The 22,760-nt window shown below is 29.8% G+C and overlaps 1 protein-coding gene across 1 annotated transcript in view; it reads right to left on the reverse strand.

Annotated features, from left to right (window-relative positions):
- Positions 1-22,760, reverse strand: part of Ttc26 (tetratricopeptide repeat domain 26) — a 48,145-nt gene that overhangs the window by 13,948 nt on the left and 11,437 nt on the right. Inside the window, exons 5-12 of the mRNA XM_035359467.2 lie at positions 21,785-21,980; positions 19,344-19,413; positions 18,947-19,048; positions 10,150-10,224; positions 8,878-8,980; positions 8,545-8,654; positions 8,400-8,463; positions 5,740-5,828 (exon numbers count right to left, since the gene is read on the reverse strand). Coding sequence (XP_035215358.1) covers positions 5,740-5,828; positions 8,400-8,463; positions 8,545-8,654; positions 8,878-8,980; positions 10,150-10,224; positions 18,947-19,048; positions 19,344-19,413; positions 21,785-21,980 — 809 coding nt within the window. The remainder of the gene's footprint in view (positions 1-5,739; positions 5,829-8,399; positions 8,464-8,544; positions 8,655-8,877; positions 8,981-10,149; positions 10,225-18,946; positions 19,049-19,343; positions 19,414-21,784; positions 21,981-22,760) is intronic.

Consider the following 22,760-nt stretch of genomic DNA (forward strand, 5'->3'; position numbering starts at 1 on the left):
TGGAAAGGCCCGGGAAACTTCTCAGCTAATGGAAATTTTCAGGGCATCCGCAGTCTTTAACTGCTGACACTTCTGCTTTACTTTAACTGCTGTACATGCACCTTTGGCAGAGATTATGTGTCCCAAGGTAAGTCAATTCTTATCTGAACAACTTACATTTGACAGGACTAAATTTTACATTGGTTTACTTCAATGTCTGAAGCACCTTCCTAATATTTTCTAAATGTTCTTCAAATCTCTTCCCAACGATGATGATTTTATCTAGGTGTAATCAGACAGGTTTCATAAAAAAGAGATTTCAACACGATCTCCATGAGGCATTCGAATGTTGCTGCCACATTACATAGTCCAAACTGCATCACCTTGAACAGCTAAAGTCCTAGTCTGGCAGTAAATGCCATCTTTTCTCAGCCATCAGGATGTAAACTGTGAAAAAAGGGGGCAGTTCTACATCTCATGTTCTACTGGTCGATTGACGAAATTCAACTTGTGTTTTTCATGTCTACAAAGCATGACTTAGGATATGTATTAGATATATATATATATAGCACTGTTCTAATATAGGTATTTTGACACAAAGTCAGACTTTTTCTGAAATGACATGCCAATGCTTTTCCGTATTTTGAGTCTACGACTCAAATTATGCCAGACTGCAAAGTTTTGTAAAAATCGCACAAGTAGTTTTTAAAAAATTAGCACCTCAATGTTAATTGAATTTGATATATATTTATTAATATCTCTTATTCTAGTAAACTTATTTAATTCTTCCTTTAACATTTAGAAGTTTAAGCTAATTTCAAATAAAATTTGCCCATTTTTTTATGATTTATTTTAAAAATTTGTTGTTAAAAATAATTTTTATAAATTTTTTGAAAAAAATTTTGAATTATAATTTGAATTTTGAATTTGGTGTATTTAATATAAATGATAATATTGAAAATGTGGTTTACGCACCTTGTTAAAATTATTTGAAAGTATGAACGATGCCATTTTTTTCCCTCGTCTGCAATGAAAAAAAGGAAAGGAAAATAGGTTGCTATAAATTAAGAAGTTCGCCACATGAATTTTTCTTGGTGCAAATTGGAAAAAAATGCGACAAGATAAATTTTTAAATTTCTTCACAAATTTCTCACCAAAAATTATAAAATTTAATATCTACGCATAATTTGAGTCGTCGAATCAAAATATGGAAAAAAAATATGTTATTTCAGAAAAATTCCGATTTTGTGTCAAAATGCTATTGTCAAAATATTATTAGAAAAAAAGCTGTACATAAATCTAATATATATCCTAAGTCATGCTTTCGAGACATGAAAAACGTAATTTGAATTTTGTCAATTGGCTCAGTAGAACAGGAGATATAGAACTGTCTTTTTTAGCAGTGTTTCTATACCTGCTAATATCCACTGTTTAAAGTGTCTTTATAGTCTTTTTAGCTTCTGTCCCTTGGGTTGTTCTGCAACCTGGCTTTTAGCACCACAGCTCCAGGACTTAGGGTCAGTTTCTTGTCACTCCTATTCTGTCTGAAGGCAGTGACTTGCCTGGTTAAATCGTCTACACGAACAGTCACTTGATTCACTGGCTCCTGGATTTGATCAGCTCTGATTGGGTGGCGGTCTCTATGAGTTGCTTGCTGGGCTGCATTGAATTTCATGGTGTACTCTAAAGTGATTTGTGATTTTTAAATCCTTGACATTCGCTATTCTCAGGGCTTCTGTCCCTTGGGTTGTTCTGCAACCTGGCTTTTAGCACCACAGCTCCAGGACTTTAGGGTCAGTTTCTTGTCACTTCTATTCTGTCTGAAGGCAGTGACTTGCCTGGTTAAATCGTCTACACGAACAGTCACTTGATTCACTGGCTCCTGGATTTGATCAGCTCTGATTGGGTGGCGGTCTCTACGAGTTGCTTGCTGGTCTGCATCGAATTTCATGCTGTACTCTAAAGTGATTTTTAAATCCTTGACATTCACTATTCTCAGGGCTCTCTGGATCCCAGTTGCCATCAAATGAAATACTGCTGGGACAGTATTTCCCTTGTTTCTGTTGGGCAGTCTGAAAACGTAAGATGAAACAGCCTTTCAAAATCTGTGACGAGCTCCTGAAGTGTTTCCATGGGCTTTTGTAGCTGAGATTTTAAGTAAAGCCTTTTTAACACTTTGAACAGACTTTTAAACATTTCTCCCAAAACGCAGCTCCAATGCACTGGTTAGAGCTTCGAAATCTAGCCTCTAGTTTTTGGGCAGATTTTGGAGAATATCTTCTGCGTCTGATCTCAGGGAGGCGGCGAGATGGCAGGCTTTAACTTTGGGGTCCCATCCATTTGCGTTTGCCACTAAAGTGAACTGCATCTTGTGTCTTGTACACTTGCCAAGAAGTCTTTCCATCATATATGGATAGCTTTAGAGAGGGTTGCGATGACTTATTTTCGAATTTAAAGGCACTACAATTTTGACCAGCTGTCATTATGTATTTCTTTAAACTTCTTTGGTGAAAGCAGCAAAAAACCCTGTCATCGATTTGTTGTTTGATAGAAGAAACTCTTTCTTCAGTTTTTAGAGCTTTATTTTCAACCGTGTCTATTGTGCCTTCTGTAGCTCGACCTGCTTCAATCTTTTCTTGAACTGACTTGACGGCCCCATCCACCTTTTTTGAACAGCAACATCTCTTCATTAACAGATTCTCGGCCTGCTTTCATATCTTATTATATGGACATGACAGCCTCTTCCATCTTCTTGACCCATTTTCATCATTTCTTTGAATGCAGCAAAGGCTGCCAGGAACTATCATAGTTGCTGGCATCGACTTATCACTGGCATCAATCTCACATCTGACACCAAAATTTTGTTGCATGCATAGGGGTTTGTAATAGACAGAATGCATACAGAACTGATCACACCTATAAAATTTATTTTACCAAAAGAAACTCTTTACAGTTCCAGAAGAATAGTTATACAACTCTTCACAGTATCACCAATAGTTACACTACTGCTTGTGATACAGTGAAGAGTTGTATAACTATTCTTCTGCAGTAGTTACACTTCAAACTACTAAAAACGTTTAACACAACGCAATACAAAGTACATCCAAAGAGCGAAGCTAACCCAGAGGTATCTTATTACTCTGAACTCACGCTGAACTTACAACTGAGAGCAGATGCTTTCTCCAGTCTTATATAATTTTCACTCGGCCAAAGAAATGTCTAGTACTTCTCGAAATTACTAGAAGGCATATGAGGGCCAGTTGCATATGAAATCAATTACAGTTATTCAACTACAATACCTAATACAGTGGCCGGAACAAAATATCACCAAATGGTAACTAAGTTTGGTGACTTTTGGTTATTTCTCGCCAAATTTAGTGACAAAAATTATTCTCCAAAACCACCACCAGCTTGGCGACATCTCGCCAATTTAGCGAGATAACTCAATATTAAATAGTATTCTTATTTTTCCAGCAGAATATTGTCTTTTTAGATTTTCATGTTACATAATAATACAGGAAAAGATACAGCAATTTTATATATAATTTCACTAAAATTATCTATTTATGTACAAAATTTGTAACAGTATTCTCAGAGAGTATTCTAATTTGTAAACTAAAACCTTAATTAGCTAATAGAAATAAAGTAAAAAAACAAATGTATTATTCTTAACCTAATTTTTTAAAATTGAATTTATGCATTTCTTCTCTCCTACTAAAATATTGCCATTTATTTTAATTACATCAATTGTATTGTTATAAAGACATTAAAACATACAAATGCCAAGAATAGCATGCAGAATGTGGCAATTTAGCTTTGTGTGCATTTAATTCTAAATAATTAACAAACAATAAAGCAAAATGTTATACTGACTATGACTACTGCTACATTTGCAAGCTCTAGCATCATATTTTACATCATCCAGATCATTTAATTTTTTTTCATAAGACATAATGCGTATATTTGTTATTGTAAATATACACATATATATTTGTTTGGTGCATATATTTGTGATTACAAATCAAATATGGCATTACAAATATATACATCACTTCCATTAAAGTTCTTATGCAGTCTTTATTTATTCAATGATTGGTCACAGACATGTACTTCTAATAATCAAAATGCTTTCAAGAAGGCAAATAATTTACGTAATTGCATTTTTAAATTAAAAAAAGTCAATTATAAGAATATTTTGCTTGCCCATCCAATCACTGTAGTTAATTTAGTAAAAATGTAAAAGTTTATACCCATTCTAAAAAATAGAACACATAATATTTTACATCTGCACCGAATAAAAATGTCAGACAGAGATAATTTTAAAGCTTGAGATAATGATCAGGGGCAGTACTTGAATTGAAGAGTAATCCACAATTAAAAGTAAAATATCAATTTAGGAGCTGTTTTCTGTTATTATCCGATTATGTGACAGGTATTGTTATGTAGACTCTTGGGAACACTCCAATCAATGTAAATTTTTCAAAAAGGGAGGTTTTATTTTCAGAATCATATACAGTTCTGTTTCAGGAGGAAAATGGCAGGCTTCACTGTTTGTGCATAGCCAATTTCTATCATTATTTGCATAAATTAATCGTATGTGAATATTGATGCATTTTTAACAATTAAAAAATTTTAAAATATTTCTGCAAAAATGTTTTTAGCATATAAAACATAATAAACTTGTAATAAAATATATTGTGCAATAGTAAATAAAAATGGACTATCAGTGAATGGTATTAAGGAGGGACTAATCTTGAATTATTTTATTTTTTAGCCTCAAAGCAAGCTGAAGATTATGTCAAAATCTGAGATTTTGAAATTGAATATTTCAATACGTTTTTGCTATACGGAAGTTAAATGTATTACGTTTTATTTTTATAATGAGTATAAATTTTTACTAAACATAGTTATGGGGTCTAGGGGGCCATATAAAAGTTATATCTTATAATTGTAACAAAACTGATTTTTTTTTTTCCCTTTTAAGTTAAAAATGTCAAAACAAGAATACGCAAGACATTTAAAATATTTTTGTAACCGGAAGTATGTCTATGAGCAAATATTGCAAAAATAAAAGCTGCATACAGATTTTTATGGATATGGTGTATTTAGTATAATATTTTATTTAAGGAATTTTCAAACAAATTGCTGCTGGAATAAAATCTTTATATCAGAATAAGCATATAATAATTAATAGATTTAAACTTAAATAAACTTTAATATGGGCCTAGAAATTTAGTTTTAAATCATAACTCGCTACATTTTGATTATTATCAAAATAATTATCAAATTGCATGAAACAATTAGCTTCATTGTTTTCTTGTGAACAGTTCCTTTATTTCTTAACATGGAAAAAAATAATGATTTAGTGTTTTACTGTCATTTGCAATGAGAGGGTTTCAGTTTAAATATTATTCAGCAATATTTCACTTTTGTTTTTATTTTCATAAGTTATAGGCATCACCAAACATAAAGCTAAATTTTTAGTTTTATGCTTGGTGAAATTTAGCTTTATGTTTAAATCTAGATTTTTATTTAGCTTTGGATTTTTTACTACTAACTTAAATTCTGAATAGGAAATAGATAAATGAATCTAAGAATAAGAAATTTTATAAATTTAAATTATTTTACATTAAATAACTATCTATATAATCTACATATAAGAACCAATAATAAAATATATAAACAAATTTAATATATAAAATTTTAAAGCACTATTTAAATCAAATAATTGTTTAATAGAATAAAAAATAAGGACATTACTTTGATAGAATTTAAATAAAGTAAAACATCATCAAATTGCTTTAACAAGAAAAAACAGGATGCCATACACTGTCGTCCAGGAATCGTATCTAAAGAGAACAAAAGTACTTTTAGAATTCTTAAACCTCTATTAAAAATAAAAATATTAAATCTATTTAAAATAAAACAGAGGTTAATATTTAAATTTTTACATAAAAATTTGTAAAAGAATAATGTAATTCTTTAGGAATGGCAATTTACTTAGTGAAACAGTAAATGAAATTGTCCAGGATATTTTTATTTGGCTTGTCAGTTATGAATTATAAAACTACATGAACAATCAACATAGAGAATGGGATTATAAGTAAAAATAAATTGTAAGAAAAATTTTATTTTTAAATAAGTAAATATGGTGGTGATGCAGTAAACAATTTACCACTTTTAGTTTTATTTCTTAGATAGTGCCACTAAAGCATTATTTTTATACATGAAAATAAACACAAATAATTAAGGAAACATAAATGAAAATGATTCCATTAATTAATGTAATAACCTATCAAATTTTAATACCTTTAAATTTTACAAAGAAAAGTGGAAGTTAACCCTTAAAAGAGTCATTTTTATGAATTGTTCATACATATACATTATGAATGTTATGCAAAATGGCCCAAAAGCATTCATTACATTTATTAATAAATCTCCACCATGCCTTTATGTGATAACATGAAAGTATTGTAGTATGGTACTCCAAACTTCAAAAACTTTACAAGTTAAAATATTTAATAACTTTCATATTCAAACACGTTATAAAATTGCATGAAAAAGAAATAATTTAGAACAACAGAAAAATATTTGTGGTGCTGTGTAAAAACTAACTAAAAGTTGCAGATTACATACTACATCAATGCTTAAATGTTGCCTTTTCTAATAATAATGAAGAATAAGCAATATCATCAGTAAAGGTAACAGAAACAATATTAATCATATAATATTTTTTTATAATGTAGCTAGTATGCTAATCTTTTAGTAATTTTTATTATGACAGATATGTAGATTTTCAAAGGTTTGGTATTAAAATTAATTGTTTAGTTTGTAAATAATAAGAGACAATCAGATATTCGAATTTAACCCTCTCGCTGCGTAATTTTTTTTATCAATATAGGTTCAAAAATTGCGTAATTTTTTAATTACATATTTCAAATCTACATATATTTTAGAGTTAAAATATACAAAAAGTTTTTTTCAGTATAAAATTAGCTCATAAAAAAAGGTTGTCGGAAAGTTTAAACTGAAGAATAATGATATAAAAGAAAATTTTTGAAAATTAATCTTGGTTAAACAATGATTTATTTTATAAAATATAATGGTAAAACGTATATACTAATGAAAATATGCAAAATATTTATAAAACATTTATTAGAAATGAAGTGTAATATGATAAACTTTGAAACAAGCCTCGAAGCATCCTATCTTGCTATCTTTACACCAAATACGCGTTCTTTGAGAATTTTTTGGCCAGTTTCAGTTCATTTTTTTAGAAACAAACAGCACAATGTCTACGACTTTCTTTCTTGAAGGAATTGGGGGATATATATATCTAGCAAAATGCCAAACAGTTAGTCTCATGTGATTAAGAGTTGAACTACAGACATCTTTGAGCTTTGAAAGAAGCGCGCAAAATGGTGCAAAATGTGTGTGTATATTTCGCAAAAATATGGACAACTAATGCCATCTGTTAACCCAGTTCTGAATAAATAATTAAACATCACAGAAAAGCCGAAATGAAACTATGAACGGAAAAAGAGCGGGATGCATAGTTAAATAAACAAAAAATATGCATCCCCACGGAAACCACGGGTTGCGCAAATTTTGCTAATTCTGTGTTGCCCGTAGAAATCGCGGGATACGCAGCGAGACGGTTAAATACTGTATGGCATACTCCTCATAAAATATGATAAATTAATAAATAAATCAAATATGCAATATGAAAACTTATGGCTAATACTTCTATATTGAAATATAAAAATCAATTAAAATATTTAATTTTTTCTCTTATACAAAAATAATATCCACAGTTGCCAAATTGCAAAATCAGTCTTTACTACTGAATAAAATTCAGTTATAAACAAATTTCAGTTTTAAATGATATACTTGCAATCAGGATATGCAAAACTGCATCACAGTTATTAAATTTTATTTTGTATACAATATACAAAGTGACAGAGTTAGAAATTGTAATCAACCTATTATAAGGTGTTAAAATGTTTTTATTTATGATAATTATGGTACAAAATAAGGCTTGTTACAAAAAGACCATCAGATAAAACAATGCTCTTAAATTACCATATTTGACGGCATATAAGACGCACTTTTTTTCCTAAATTTGGTCTCAAAAAAGTTACCCGCGTCTTATACATGAAGGACACAGGTTAACTTTCAATACTGAATGCTATTTTTAGCTCGGATAAAGATCTAGACACACATTAAGGGTGCGTCTTATATGCCGTCAAATACAGTACCTTAGGCAGTATATGCAATGCACTTTTAAAGCAGAAGAGATGGATGAATTTATGCATTATCTATTGGCAACAATGTCTATTTACTGCAAACAATAATAGTTCAAAAATTTTACTCCAGTGGAGAAACTAAAAAAAAAAAAAAAAAAAAAAAAAAAAACTTACCACATTCACTTGCTGATCCACCAACTAACTGAAAATACTGTTGAGCAACTTTCAAATATTCTCGCTACAAAAGAAAGTTATACATTAATTTTCTTTTTTTCCCTCTTAGACATAACTTTTCAAACAAATTTTTAAAAAAACTCACTGATCCTTGTTCTTGTCCATTAGCTGCATTCACAACACCTTTTAATATATATTCATGAGGTACAGCTGGTTCAAGGTCTTTAATTAGGTTAAAAGCTTCTTGAACATTTTCTGAAGATTATTTAAAAACATTTCCATGAGCATAATTATGATCCTTTACTTTGAATACTATATGTAAATACGTAATAATAATAACAATAAAAGGCTGTTGATGTATATAAACATATTACAGAATTTACCATTTTCGTTTTTTAGCTAGGTTTAATAACATGTAAAATATTTTTTAAAAATGCAGTTAAAAAATTCTTCATTTCACGATAAACAAAAACCAAACCTTGTTTCAAATGATAAATGACTAAATTCAATCTAGCTTCTGGAAATACATCAACTAATGGAGGCAAGACCTGAAGAGCACCTTCCCCACCACGAAATACTACCTGCACAATAAATTATGAAACCTGTATAAAAATAATTCAGAACCAAAATAATTTATAATTTAATATGATAATGAAATGGTCACTTATTTTATAACTGTTTTATATGTAGGTTTCTTTCATTTTATAAAGTGCAACATTTCTGTGAAACCTTTTGCAGACTAAAATGGTTTAAAGCAGAGAAGTACTTAACATTAATTTACACAGATGCATTTCTGAGCATACCCAAGCCTTTAAAAATAAATAAATAAACTGTATCAAATAAAATTAAATAATATAAAATCTATAATAACACCAAAAAGCAAGAAATGTGTCTGAATGCACTAGGTCAATGTCTAGTGATAGTAGTCTGAATGCACTACTAGCAGATGAATATTATTTTTACCATGGGAAAAAAAATGCTGGTATTTATGGATTTTAAGTACCCTTGCTCTGTGTAATTATTACAGTAACAGATATCTATCTATGCCATGATAAAATGTTGAAAGTGTCTAAACAATTCTAGGATCAAAATCGAGGGTCTCATGCTTTTCTTTTCCAGCCAGTCAGTCTCCTGAGAGGATTTTAGTACTAACAAATTTTAAATGCTTTTTACAGATTATTATATGCTTAGACACACACAAATGCCAAAAATTTAAGATACATTTATTTATTTGTCTTTGAAATACTTTGCAGCTCTTAAGATATACTATTACTTATTATTATTACTGTCACTTCACAGATTATCTCCTCAGAATAAAGCATTAGTTAATATTAGAGTTAATAACTGTGTAATCATTTTCTTATTCTTCTGAGATTACAGTACATTATTTAAAAAAAAAAAAAAAGAATTAAATATATATAACAAGTATGCATATAGAAAAGCTTCTGTCAATTTCAGTATACGTAACATATTAAAAGAAAGAAATCACTCTAAAATTTTAAAGCAATATGCTTATGTAAAATTTATAAAGATAAACAAATTATCAATTTTTATTAAGAAATTAATATTTTTTAAAATTTGCAGTACAACTTATGGAATACAATATTATTAAACATAAAATTCTTATTAATTATTATTACAATATAAAAAAGAGAATAATTAAATGAAATATATTTGCTAAAATTTATTTTTAAGCCATTTACATTATAGAGGGGAAATTTGCAAACTGTTATTTTTAGCAATACCTTACCAAATTATGACGAATTAAATCTTTTGCATATGTAAAGGAAGGAGATGATATGTCTTGCAAACTTTTCAATTCAGCCTGAAATGTAAGAAAATTATTTACTAATATTCAGAATAATAGCATTAGAAGTAAATTAAAATGTAAAATAATCAGATGACAGATTATTTTTTGTAATAAACAGAATATTATTTGAACTAATATAATGAGAGAAATTTTTTTCCTTTGATGAAATTTATTACCTTTCAAGCATTCAATCCATTACTGGAACATTACTAATATGCTGCTGAACAATTTAATTGCACACAGAAAATTTTTCATGAACTTATATAAAATAACACTTTACATTAGCTTTGATTCAATGTAACTAGTTACAATAAAGAAAATAACATAGCCTATACTAACAAAGATATTTAAATTACATTATTCTAATAGACTTACTACCCTATAGATATCATAACAAACATTAAAAAAAAAATTTACGTGAAAATATACTTTCATTTCTTATGCAAAACAGATATACACATGCACTAATACAAACAGTGTGACTGAAAAAGGTTAAGTAAATTCCGTATTTTTTAATTATTTATTTAGTTCAGTCAAACTTCAAGGAACTACAAATTTGGTCAGTTTTATTTGATCAAGATGGATTGGCTCAATAAAACATGAATACAGAAGAAAACTGATTACCATTATAACATCTACCAAAAGAAGTGAATAAAAAATCTAATTTTAAAAATATTATTAAGATTTAATTGGAATTATTTTCATATTCCAAAGTATGTGGCCCTTATCTGAAGATCTGTTCAGATATTGGCAAATTCCGGTTCCTTTGAATGGCAGACCATTTCAGAAATGCTTCTTCAGCATATCTTACTTTTTTCCAACATTTGTTTCCTGTGTAACAACTGTCATACAAATTAAAAGGTTTTTCTGATCCTAACGGTTATAGAATTGTGTTCTGTCATACAAATTTAAAAGTTTTTCCGATCCTAATGATTATAGAGTTTTGTTCCACCGGACCTTTTTTGATTGGCTATACCTAAGCCTAATTTAACAGATATCCCTGAAAACAGACTTTCTCGGCGGCAAAAAAATTAATTAACTACCTTAAAAAAATTTGGCAGTTGTGGCAACAAAATTATCTTAATAATTTACATCAAAGATTAAAGTGGTAGTTTGATAAAAATAATGTTAATGTTTAAACTGTTATACTTTTAAAGGATGAGAATCTTCCTCCAACCAAATAGTATGTAATTCAGAAGTCAAACAACAAAAATCAGCGTTAATTTACAAAATTTTCACAGGACTAGTTTTGATGGTTTTACCGAACCATCATCTTCAGCTGCAAAACCGCAAATCATTCATTCATTTCCTATCTTGTTCATTTGCGGTTTTGCAGCTGAAGATGATGGTTCGGTAAAACCATCGAAACTAGTCCTGTGAAAATTTTGTAAATTAACGCTGATTTTTGTTGTTTGACTTCTGAATTAGTATTTATTCGGCGTGTTATTGTGTCTCAAATAGTATGTAATTAGAACTGCTGAGATATATTCAGGCAAGGACGGAAAGGTAAGAGTTGTCAATCTACGGTTGCCAGATGGAAATTTCCTTAAAAGAAGTAGTCGTCATATATGTATTTTGCCAAATCAATAGTTAGACTATATGGTATTATTGTAATTGTGTTGTATTGGTTTGTGTTACTATTACTTTCATTTAGGTTGTTATACAGGTCACTGTAATAAGTATTTCATTATTATTCAAGTTTTGCAAAACTGAGATATTCTCCTATTAAAATTTGCAATTTGAATGGGTGAAAGGATGTCCAGTCTTACCTTCTTGGTTTACGAACTTCGAAGGGTAGACTATGCCTCCAGAGGGCACTGCTGTACCAAAAAGTAAGTTCCCACTCTTGTGGCATAAGTATTGAAAAAATAGGAAAATTTGGAAATAAAAGCTGCAGTCTTAACATTATAATGTGCCTCAAGATTTTATTGAATGAGTGTGAGTTATATTAAATTATCACATACTTGCCAACCTCTGACACTCAAAAATCAGGAGATTTTTTTAAGAAAACAGCAGATTTTTCACAAAATTATAAAAATATAGTTTTTAATAATGAATTAACTTTAAATAGTTACTAATTCTTAAATGCAAGCAACACAAAAATACCTTACACATAAAAAACATTTTTATTACAGTCAAAAGTCCTTAATACGGACACCCATAATCCGGACCTCAAAGCTACAAACTTTCTGCACATGCATCAACGCATAATGCGTTAACACATGCGGGTAATACCTTTACGCATGCGCATAATACTTTTACGCATGTGCGTTTAATGTATAACGGACGGTATAAGCTAAGCTAAAATTATCTAATTATCTAATTGAGTTAATGTTGCAGATTGCATTGTTCCTTAATCTTCGAATTGGATCCGGCTTATTATTTTTTGCAGACTGTTACAACAATTTTATAAAAGTAAGTTGAAACTTTCGATTATGTCAAATAGAATTTCCGATGCTGGAGCTGCCAAAGGATCTATCTACAAAGCGAAAGCATGTTTCGATGTCCATCAAACAAAAAGTGGAATATGTATAGGCTGCAAAAAAATGGATAAAGGCATATCCTTTGTTTCTCTAACCATTCCGAGATCTGTTTAATCTGTCAGCACTATCCTTACCTTCAGGGCAGATGTTTTTATTTTATTCGGCTTATAATTCCTTACTAAATGTAGTAGTTCATCTCAATGTACTTCGTATTTGATATGATTTAATTCACATTCCTCGTCATTATAAATATCATGAATACATATCAAATAGTTTTCTGGTTGCAATTTTCTAATTTCGATTATGTGTAATGCATCGTTTACGCATGCACGCGTTGAAAGAAATGTTTAATAAAGTAAACAAATCAATATTAAGTGGTTTTTTTTAAAAATGTTTGCTCTTTATTTCATAAATTATGGTTTTATATTTTTAATTTTATAATTTCTGCATGCCATCTTACCAGATTTAAACTGATGATCTATAATCCGGAATCGCCGAAGTCCGGACGAGTCCGGATTAAAGACTTTTGACTGTACTTACATCGTTTAAAAAAAAAAAAAAAAAAAAAAAAAAAAACCAACACTTTAATCAATTTTCGTACAAATCTTATGAACAGTGGCACATTTTGCTTTCATATTCAGAATGTTATGAACAGTGGCAGATTCATGCTTAGCTAAACTTACAGTAATCGGAAAATGTTTCGTCTGTTGAGCAATTTTTTTATTTTGAGAGAAATTTGTATCAGCTTTATGCTTATATTTTGCAGTATTATTTTGAGAACTGCCAGTTGAATTTCTGAATGGTGCAGAAATTACTTTATTTTTCTCAAACCTATTTTAACAATGTAAGTAGTAACTACACCTCCATTTACTTTAGGTATTTTATAACTTTCAATAGAGCCTTTTAACTTAACTTTTGAAGCATTTAATTCTTCTTTAAAAAATGCAAAAAGGTTCCATTGATCGAGGATTCTAGATAAGCATTTCTTTAAAGACAGCGTGTACACACATATTTAAAAAATTTCCTCATTTTAGTATTATGCAGCTCTTGGAACTGTTTCAATTTTTCCTTCCTTTTAGAACTCCTTTCAAGCTAATAATAAATATCAACAGTGTGTTCATCCACATTTATCGGTAAAGAAGCTGCCCCTTTTTCAGCTGCTAAATTTAAGGGGTGACAGGTGCACCTCATAATCTGCAAATCAGAATTTTCCTTTCTTAAGATGCCTGCAACACCAGTCTTCAAGCCAACCATTACTGGTACATTATTGGCACTAAGTGCTAAGCAATTATCCAGAGGGACTGCATTTTCTTTTAAAGTTTTAATAATTAGCTGTGCTATATTGATATTGTGTGCTATATTGTGACTAGCACACAATATAGCACACAATATCAATATAGCATAGTTTAACAATATAGCACACAATATGAATATAGCATAGTTTAACAATGAGCACAAAGCTTGCTTTGTGCTCATTGGTTAAAATATGCCAGATGACACGCAGTGGAGCTCCATGCTCATTGGAGAACAATGTTTCTGGATATGTATGCTCTCACTCACAAAGCAGAAATTCTCATCTGATTTGCAAGGTTTTGTTTTAGATATAATCTAGAGAAAATTCAATTGCTTTCAGACATCCAAAATCACTTTTTTTTTTTTGTTCATATAATGAAGTATTAAGCCAAGTTCAATAAAAATCGTGAGAAATTTAAAGAATAAGAAAAAGTAGGGAGAAATATATTGTAAATCGGGTTGGCGGGAGAGTGGTAAAAAAACAGGAGTCTCCCGCCTAAATCGGGAAAGTTGGCAACTCTGTATCAGTCATAATCACTTGCTTAAAAAATTGATCATCCCTTTCATTCCCAAGAATACCACTGTGACCTCGAATGTAAGTCAAATGAACTTCTGTTGATAGTATATCACACAGAAGAAAGTAAATCTGTACAAATAAGATATTTAAAGGTCTCATACTCATGGCAAGAACTTTGTATCCATTTAACATCAATATTTAAGCTCAGAAGTTTAGTCTGGAAAGCAGAACATTTATCTGGTATTCTATGTTGGACAGTTATATTCGCTTTGTCATCTTCATAGACAATAAACACAAGGCAACCCATTCCACTTAACTTGCCATCATCAGTGAAACAAAATATTATATATTCTTGTAAAACAACATTATCATAAAAAAACAATTATTACAAGGTGGGTTTTCTTTCTTTCTTTCTTTCTTTTCTTTTTTTTTTTTTTTTTTTGTTGTTGTTGTTGTTGTCTGAAAGGTAAGCCAAATTTGAAATAGGAAACATCACATTCCAAGCATTGCAAGAGTTGTCACTTGAAGGCCTGCTGCTAAGAGTCCTGTGACCCTAAATAATGCAAAAGAGAAATTGCCTTTGAACTCTTTTCAAAGAAATTTACAGTTTATTTTCTTCCTTAAAAAATTTCTGCAAGCTCTTGAGTCATACGAAATGAATGATATGCCCTGGTTATAAATCAGTTATATAATATCAGTTTTAACCCCATAAGAGTTCTTTGAGATTTGCAGTAAATCAAAAAAGAATTCTTTCACTTTTACTAGAAATTTTTTTTCTTGAATTTTTCTTTCAAAACTGTAAAGCAAAGGATCTTTAAGTAGATCTTGTTTTCAAACAGAGTTAATAATTTTGTCAGAACAAATAATCCTGAGATTCGATAAAAAATAATTTTGAATCATTCTTTATAATATAACAGTTTAAATTATAAATGTGAAATGCAGCTGCTATATTACACAAATGTATTTAAATGAATTTTAAAAAAAGGCTTAAAGTACTATTAAATTACAAATAAATCCAAGCTAAAGAGAAAGATGGAGCAATGAATTCACATAATCTTTTTTTAATTCTACAGGATAAAATATTATGTTTGATTATTATGGAGGATATTTTATGAAAGCATTGCAAGATTAGTAAAATGCTGCCTGCTTTATACATCCTTAAGTTTGGTTTCAAGTAGTAAAAAACAAGCAGATAAGAAAGCATATACAGTAGATTCCTGATTATCCGCGCCTGCCGCACAAAGTTTTTTTTTTTTTTTTTCAACAAGCGTAAAGCAAAGAAAATAAAAATGTTCACAAAACTGAGTGAAACGTTAAATTTGCTAACATCGTGCTTATTTATGGCAAAAATATGCCAGGCCTTCTTGGAACCTTCCCCTCTGATGAGTAAGTGATTTCTTACTCACCCTTGCAGTGCCCACTCCACCGCCCTCTCTCGGCTTAATCTTACAGACACGTCCACTTACTCCCACTCGCCATTGTTAGTTTAAGCCTGATAGTGTTTGTGAACCGGTCGGAGTTAATTTCTCATCTTTTATTGTGTTCAGTGCTTGTGCTTTTTGGGTTTGTGTTTATTGTTACCGATTTAAAATGTCAGGAAAACGAAAGAAGGTTGTGTTGACGATTGCACAAAAACTAGAATTTCCAAAGTAGCAAACGGCGCTACAAGGCAGCAGATGGAATTGGATTACGGAATCGCAGAAACAACAGTGCGAGTGCGAGACATTCTAAAGCAAAAAGACAAACTGATGAACTTTGCATCAATGTCAGACAGTGCTTCCACAATGAAAATGCGGAAAACTATGAAGGGTTAGACACGGCATTAACAGAGTGGTTAGCTCAAGTTCGAAAAGAGGGTACTCCTGTAAATGGTCATCATTGCGGCGTAGGCAAAAACATTTTTTGAGTTGTTAGGCCTGAAAGGAAATTTTGATGCGCCTTCTGGCTGGTTGACTCGTTTTAAGCAGTGACATGGAATTCGAGAAATTGGACTTCATGGGGAGAAACTTAGTGTGACCAACAAGCAGTCGACGATTTCCACCATGAATTTGAAGAATTTGTTTTAAAAGAAGAGCTATCTTTTGAACAAATTTACAATGCCGACAAATCGGGACTTTTGTGGAAATGTCTTCCCACTCACACTTTAGCATTTGAAAGCGAAAGTAAAGCAGCGGGTCATAAAAGCAGCAAGGAAAAGGTCACTATCATGTCTTGCAAAAACGCTACCGGTGGACATGAACTTAGGCTTGTTGTCATAGGAAAGTAAAAAAAACAAGTGAGATCTTTCAAAGGCACAAGGATAGACCCATTAATTACTTTAAACAAAAAAAAAAAAAAAAAAAAAAAAAAAAAAAAAAAAAAAAAAGATGAACCAAAACATTTTTCAAGAATGTTTCGAAAAAATCTTTGTTCTTCAAGTGCGTAAACATCTTAACTCGAAAAACCTGCCAGAAAAAGCTGTGCTATTGATCGACAACGCACCTTCTCACCCAGTAACAAGCGTGCTAAAGTCTTCTGATTGCAACAATGAAGAGAACATACTGAACCAAGCTGCTAATGACCAAAATTGAAGAAGGTTATGATCTGAAAGAGTTTTGGAAACACTACACAATCTTAGACAGCATCTACAATATTGCATCTGCATGGGACTCGGTGAAACCGTCAACCCTCATAAAATCATGGAGAAAACTCATGCCTAATGTTGAAGCCAACAACAACCTAACACCTTTGAGTTGTGAAGAAGAGAATGAAGATGTAGACACGCCCACGGCAACTCTTGCCGATGTGGTGAAAACAGTTCCGGGTGGTGAGAACATCAATGCTGAAAACCTTAACGAGTGGTTGGAGTGTGACGTCAACGAACTTGGCTTCGAACGCTTGACAGATGACGAAATTGTGAAGAAAGCAAGGGACCGAGAATTAAGGAGAGGGAAGTGAAGGCAAAGAAGAGCCCACTGTGCAGATGCGGAAGACTCATGAAGCAGCTTTGTAACAAGTCGACGGACTGCTGAGCTATTTGAAAGAACAAGACGACGTGGAGTTGGCCGAGAAACTTATGCTACGAAAAATGCAATCTCGGATCAGGAGGAAATGCTTCCAAAGCAAAAAGCAAACACAAATGACTGATTTCTTAAAAAGGTGTAGTTTTACAGTTATACTTCTGTAATTACATAATACATTACAGTATTAAAACAGTACATATGTATTAATTTTTCTGTGTATCCTTGATGCCTCTCGTAAGTATACAAAGCACTTTTCTGTCTTCATTAACAAATGCATTTCAGGTTAGTTTTGAGTGATATACTAAATTATTAAGCGTTAGTTAAACGTTTCCTGCTGTTTATTTTACGTTTTATTGTACATAAAATGATTTTTCAAAGTTGGAATACATTCTTGTAAAACAAAAATTTTAAATTTTTTAAAAAAAAGTTTAATTCTTGACTTTACTTGCTTGTTTCTCAAAAGACTTAATTAGTATTTTCCTTTTTGAACTTTAATTCTTAAATGTTAATACTTAAATGTTAATTTCTAAGGGTACCACTTTATTGGAATTACTTTTGGTTTTGGCTTTTACCCTTGCCTGCATGAATGACGAAACATGAATTGAATGATTGGAAAGTTAGGTTTGGAGGCAACTTCCCCTTGATAAGTCTGTCTCCTGCCTACTCTATGATCATTCACATATGCATTTTTTAAAAAAATTGTTTAATTTTAATTTATTAAATTAGTAGATTTATTTTCATGGATAGATTTTGCACTTGATTTGCTTATGCTTCTGAATTTAAATGATATTGTAGATTAGTTCGAGAATTAAATCTTTTACATGTTTGCATATTTTTAAATTATTTCAAATTATTTTGGGTTTTTTCTTTTTTTAGAATTTAAATTTGATTTTTTCCTTTTTTACTTATATACGTATTTGTTAAGAATTTACATTTGTTTCAATTTAAAATATATATATAATAAAAAGAAAAATTGTAGTGAGGTTGCCAAAAAGTTACCAGGAGCTGTGGCTTCAAGAAATAGTTCAACACAGTATTTTTTTAAAAATAATGACATTGAAGGGTGAAAAATTAGGCTACACGCGAAATAAAATGTAGACTATAAAACACAGTTAAAATCAATCGTTGGAAACATGAGAATGGCAAAAAATACAGTAAAAACCTATGGATGTAATAAGAGAAAAGTTATCCCATATAAAAAAACCGATCAATGGAACAAGTAAAAACAAAAAAACATATAAAAAACATAAAAGAATAAAAATTATAAAGTGGTAAATGGTAAATTAGTTCAATTCATATATATATATATATATATATATATATATATATATTTAAATTTATTTAATTAAATTAAATTTATTCTTATGAAACAATATATATATATAACTGAAAAAATAAAAACTTGAGAATATACCAAAACATTTATATATATATATACCTACTTCAGCTGCTTTCCCGTTGTACAAGCGAAAATGATTACATGCTTTTAAATTCACAGCTGTAGCACTATCAGGATAATGTTGCAAATACACAGCCAAAACTTCCTACAAAGAGAAATTTAAGAAACAATGGTAAATAATGGAAGCATTACCTCTTTGATAGTCATCGAAAAATACTACTGCATATAAATAAATATTTTTTTTTATGTATAATGTTGGCAGATAATTTTAGTGCTAAAGCAAATAAAAAAGTTAATTTAAAAATGTTTAAGTATTTTTTCCAAGCAAGCAAACTAAAGTCACAAGTTTATCTGAAATAAATATTCTTAATAATTATTTGTGTGAAAATGATATTTATGGACACAGGAAGCTGATTTAACAGAAAGTAGGTACAACTTACTTGTGAGACATCGTAATAATCTAATTTATAATAGCAGAGTGCAACATAAACATTCAGTGCAATTGATTCCCTGAAAAAAAAAAAAAAAAAAAAAAAAAAAAAAAATTAAATATGAAAACACTTTTTTGAGAAATGTAAATTTTGTGTGTGTGTATATATGAAATAAACTGACTGAAAAAATAAAAACTTAAGAATATAACAAAACATTTAGGATTGAAAACAATGAAGTAAAAAATCTTTTTCAGATCTGATATGAGAAATAATGCATATTTAAATATTTACATAACACAGATATATTGTATATTTTGTTCTTTATACAGTTTCAAGCTTAAGTTAAACACTGAACAGCTCATATATAAGCAAAATATAGTTACATCAACAATAAAATACTGTTAATGCAGTTTTTTGCATTTAAATTTAAAAAAATTCAGACCAAATTTTTTTTTTTTCAAATAAATTATTGACTTTTAAGAATTTTTTGGAATGGACATAAGTATATGAAAATAAAATAAAAATTAAGGAATAAAGGATAAAACATACACAGAATATATCCTTATCTTAATCCTATAAGTTAAATTTACCCACAATAATTTCACATCTCTAAAAAAAATTAATGTAAAAATTATTAAAGATAAATTATTAAACATAAAAGTTACCTTGAGAATCTTGGATATATTTAAAGATGGAATCAAAAGCAATAAAGTAAGAGCGTAAATATTTTCAGATTTCAGGTCATGTTGTTAAAGTGATAATAACAGATTATCTTTGGTAAAAAAGTATCATTACCGAGTTAATTTAGGATTTAGTTTTAGATTAAAAGGCAAAATAATAGCTACTCAAACATAAAACAGCTAAAATACAATTAATTAACTTTTAGAACTTTATATTAAAAATAAATTTGCCGTTTTTGAAATTCAAAAGCATTTAGCAGTAAAAAGAAAATGTTAAAGAATAAGTTATTCTTAATTTTATAATTTTTGGTAGGAATATGGGAGAAAATGATAAGGAAATCAAAACTAAAATCAAAGGGAAAAAATCCATTATTTTTTATATTTCTACACAAAAATTAAGTTTTCTGTCTCTCTATTCCATCACATAAATGAATCTCCCTCAAGGGGGAAAAATATATATATATACAGCTTCTGTAGGGCTTAATTTCTCAGTTTATTAGTGTTGGAGCAAAGCATTACAGAAAGTCATCAGGAACAATGATAAAAAATTTATCAGTTAACTAATTAAAAAAAAATTTATTGAAATAAATTAAAGATAATAATAATTAAAATATGTGTATGAAAAATTAAATGAAACAATAATTACAAACGAAAGTTAAATATATTAATGATAGCACAACATATTTTGGTACCAAAGATAAGAACAAAATACTTGAACAGTATTCTGCTTGGTGATATGAAATTGCTTTTTTATCTAATCTATTTGAAGCATTTTTGATCAAAGGAATATAGCTCATAATATTCTATTTCTTTAAAAACTGATGAGGAATGTTTCATTCCAACTATTTATGGTATTTGGAAGTGAGATAAGGAGGAAGGATACACTCAGTAGCAAATATTAATATCAGTTTTAATGACTACTAAAAGAAATGTTCACAAATAACAGATGATATTTTTGCTAATAATGTGATGAATTATAAGACAGTGGCTCTAGTGCATTCCAGACAGATTTTTTTTTTTTTTTAAATCAAATGTAGGGCATTTGCCCATTCAGCACTGCCTACTACTAATGCCAGAAGTGGTGGCCATTTTATTGTAGCTGCACTTAATAGGTGGGCATTGTTGCCTTCTATGAAGGGACGGTCAGTTAAAACCATGCATTCTGTGGGATTCGAACCCAGGCCCTTTGGTACTGCAGTAGATTCTCATGACCACTATATTGTCTGAGCGGTGGACAGAATTATGATTTCTCTCAAAAACTAAGAGGTACCAGAGCTGAAATTTAATGGGCTTTTGCTGCTTCAAACACCAAATTTCTCTAGTCTATGTTTTGATACATTTAGTTTAAAAAACACAAAATACTCAAACATGAGATTTACTCAAATATAAGACCAATTTTTCGGCTATATTTTTCCCATAACTTTGTTTCTTTGATGTTCCTAGGTTCTTAAATTGGGTATTCTGATAAATGAAACTGAAGAATGACCGAAATGAGCTTAATAAATCGTGCTATATACTGTTCAAACACTAAATAAAATCATGTATTTAGGTAGCTTGCTTTTAAGTTTTAATTAAAAATAAATGAATTCTAATCAGAATGATGATCTTACATTTTTTTTTCTCAAATTTTACCCTAAAATGTAACATGGGTCTAAGTTTGAGGGCTTCTTTTTTCGCCAGTAAATCTAGGATTTTTTTTAAATACTAAATTTTAATGTACACGTTTAAGAAAAAAATTTACAGTACAGTCAATTTAATAGAGTAGTGTACCTGTTATCCAGAAGAATATGCTTGTATATATCTATGGCTTCTTGATAATGAGATCTTAGATAATGAATAGAAGCCAGAGATAACTGATCTTCCAGTATATCTTTCAACTGCTGATGATACACCATTAACAACTTCTCATCTCCAAATTTATGAGAAAGATGAAATTGTAGGCGATTCTGCAGATCTGATTTTGGCCCTGGAGAATTAAATAATATTCATGTGACAGCCGATGAACAGACAATTTATCATGTACATAACTAAAATTTTTAAGCTCAAATTTAAATTAAATAAGGCAACACACATAAGAATTATCTCTCTAAAGAGTGAAAAGACTTCCTGGAGAATATATTATTAGCAGATGAGTGGATAAAATAGCTGAATATTGGTAGTCTGATTCATATTTAAATCCCAGCAAGAAGTATTAGTGTTGCATACTAATATTTTTCATATTGCCATTTTTAGGATTTTATGCATGCTTGTAATGCTTCAGAATTAAAAAGACAGAAAATACTAATTAATATAACATAAAATCAAAGAATAATGGCCTAAATAAACTGAAATTCAATAATTTCCCCAATCTGATAATAATTAAATGAGTTGAAAAAATTACACAATTCTTCTGACATATTCAATGCTGAACATTTCATACTAAGCAAACAAAATATACCATCCAATATTTAACTTTAAAAAAAAAGAAAGAAAGAAGAACAACTGATATTTCCTTTTCAAAGTGGCTTTTGCACATTTACCAAAACTGACAAACTGAATCTCCCAGTATGTAACATGCAAATTTCAGATGTTACTAAAGGCTTTTGCAAGATCTGCTGGAAGTTCCAAAATTTCTTTTGTTCCATACAATTACTACTCAAATAACGTGCTGTTAGTAACTGGTTCAGAAGTTAAAACTGATAAAGCAAGTTCATTGTTAAAGTGATATCACTTTGCTACATTTAAGGATAAATACATGCTTGAGGTG

Source organism: Stegodyphus dumicola, chromosome 9, assembly GCF_044657685.1.
Source record: "Stegodyphus dumicola isolate Sdum_Otavi_A_Nest chromosome 9, ASM4465768v1".
NCBI classification, from domain to species: domain Eukaryota; kingdom Metazoa; phylum Arthropoda; class Arachnida; order Araneae; family Eresidae; genus Stegodyphus; species Stegodyphus dumicola.